Raw genomic sequence first — 1,237 nt, 5'->3', positions numbered from 1 at the left:
ATAAAAGATCCAAAGATCGTTGTCCCATTTAAGGAGTTTCATTTGACCACGAATGTACCAGGAGATATTCTCTCAAATAGTTCAATTATCTTTTTACTTACCCTTTTTTCAGTTGCGATGGTTTTCTTAGCCAACCCAACGGATTCTCAACGAAGGCCATTCACGTCGGCCAGGATGCCGATCAGTGGAACAGCCGAGCAGTCGTGCCACCGATCAGCTTGTGTGCCACATTCAAGCAATCGGCCCCAGCACAGCATTACGTAAGTGATCAGTTGCGCGGTGCCCGGCTTTCGATCTGAAATGATAGATTTATCATGCCGGCTTTGCAGGGCTTTAAGTATGGTCGAGGCGGTAATCCTACGCGGGACGTTCTCGAACGTTGTCTCGCCTCACTCGACAACGGGCGGTACGGGCTTACATTCGCTTCTGGAATGGGCGCTACGACAACGATCATAACGATGCTAAAGAGCGGCGATCATATGGTGGCAGGTGATGATCTTTACGGCGGTACCAATCGGTTGCTACGCAACGTAGCTATGAACATGGGCATCGAAATCGATTTCATCGATCTTACCAATCTGAAGTTGGTCGAAAAAGCCATCAAACCGAACACAAAACTTTTCTGGATGGAAACGCCGACCAATCCGTTGCTGACGGTGGTGGACATCCGTGCCGTTTCGGATATTGCTCACCAGCGTCCGGGTGTAAGTTGCGTCGAAACTGTCGTGGAAAAGATAAATTCTTTAAAATAGTTCTGTTTCTTCGGGTTTAATAGATCGTCGTAGTGGTGGACAATTCGTTCCTTTCGTCGTACCTTCAGCGCCCGCTCGAGCTCGGTGCCGACGTCGCAATGTACTCGCTGACGAAGTACATGAACGGACACTCTGACGTAATTATGGGCGCATTGGTCACAAACGACGAGCAGATTTACGAGCGGTTGAAGTTTCTGCAAAATGGTAATGATTCCACCAGAAAACTTTGCCTGACCTCCTCGATTCATGATGATTTCATCCACAGCCACCGGAATCGTGCCATCACCGTTCGATTGCTATCTCGTCAATCGCGGCCTGAAAACGCTGTCACTGCGCATGGAGCGACACAAGACCAGCTCGCTAGTTGTCGCCCGATTCCTCGAATCGCACCCGAAAGTCGAACGAGTACTGCACCCGGGACTACCCTCCCATCCGCAGCACGAGCTGGCAAAGCGTCAAACGTACGGTCACAGTGGCATCATGTC

The 1,237-nt window shown here is 50.0% G+C and overlaps 1 protein-coding gene across 1 annotated transcript; it reads left to right on the top strand.

The window, feature by feature from the left end:
- Positions 1–112: 112 nt before the first annotated feature.
- On the top strand, positions 113–1,233 carry LOC128277221 (cystathionine gamma-lyase-like; the record flags this gene model as incomplete). The annotated part of the gene is made up of 4 exons (XM_053015662.1): positions 113–260; positions 330–704; positions 776–956; positions 1,018–1,233. Coding segments are annotated over 4 exons (920 nt in total), but the record flags the coding sequence as incomplete, so codon positions are not given.
- Positions 1,234–1,237: the final 4 nt, after the last annotated feature.

This window comes from Anopheles cruzii, unplaced genomic scaffold, assembly GCF_943734635.1.
Source record: "Anopheles cruzii unplaced genomic scaffold, idAnoCruzAS_RS32_06 scaffold04731_ctg1, whole genome shotgun sequence".
NCBI lineage: Eukaryota > Metazoa > Arthropoda > Insecta > Diptera > Culicidae > Anopheles > Anopheles cruzii.
The sequence above is the reverse complement of the archived record's forward strand: the minus strand, read 5'-3'. Positions and strand labels throughout refer to the sequence as shown.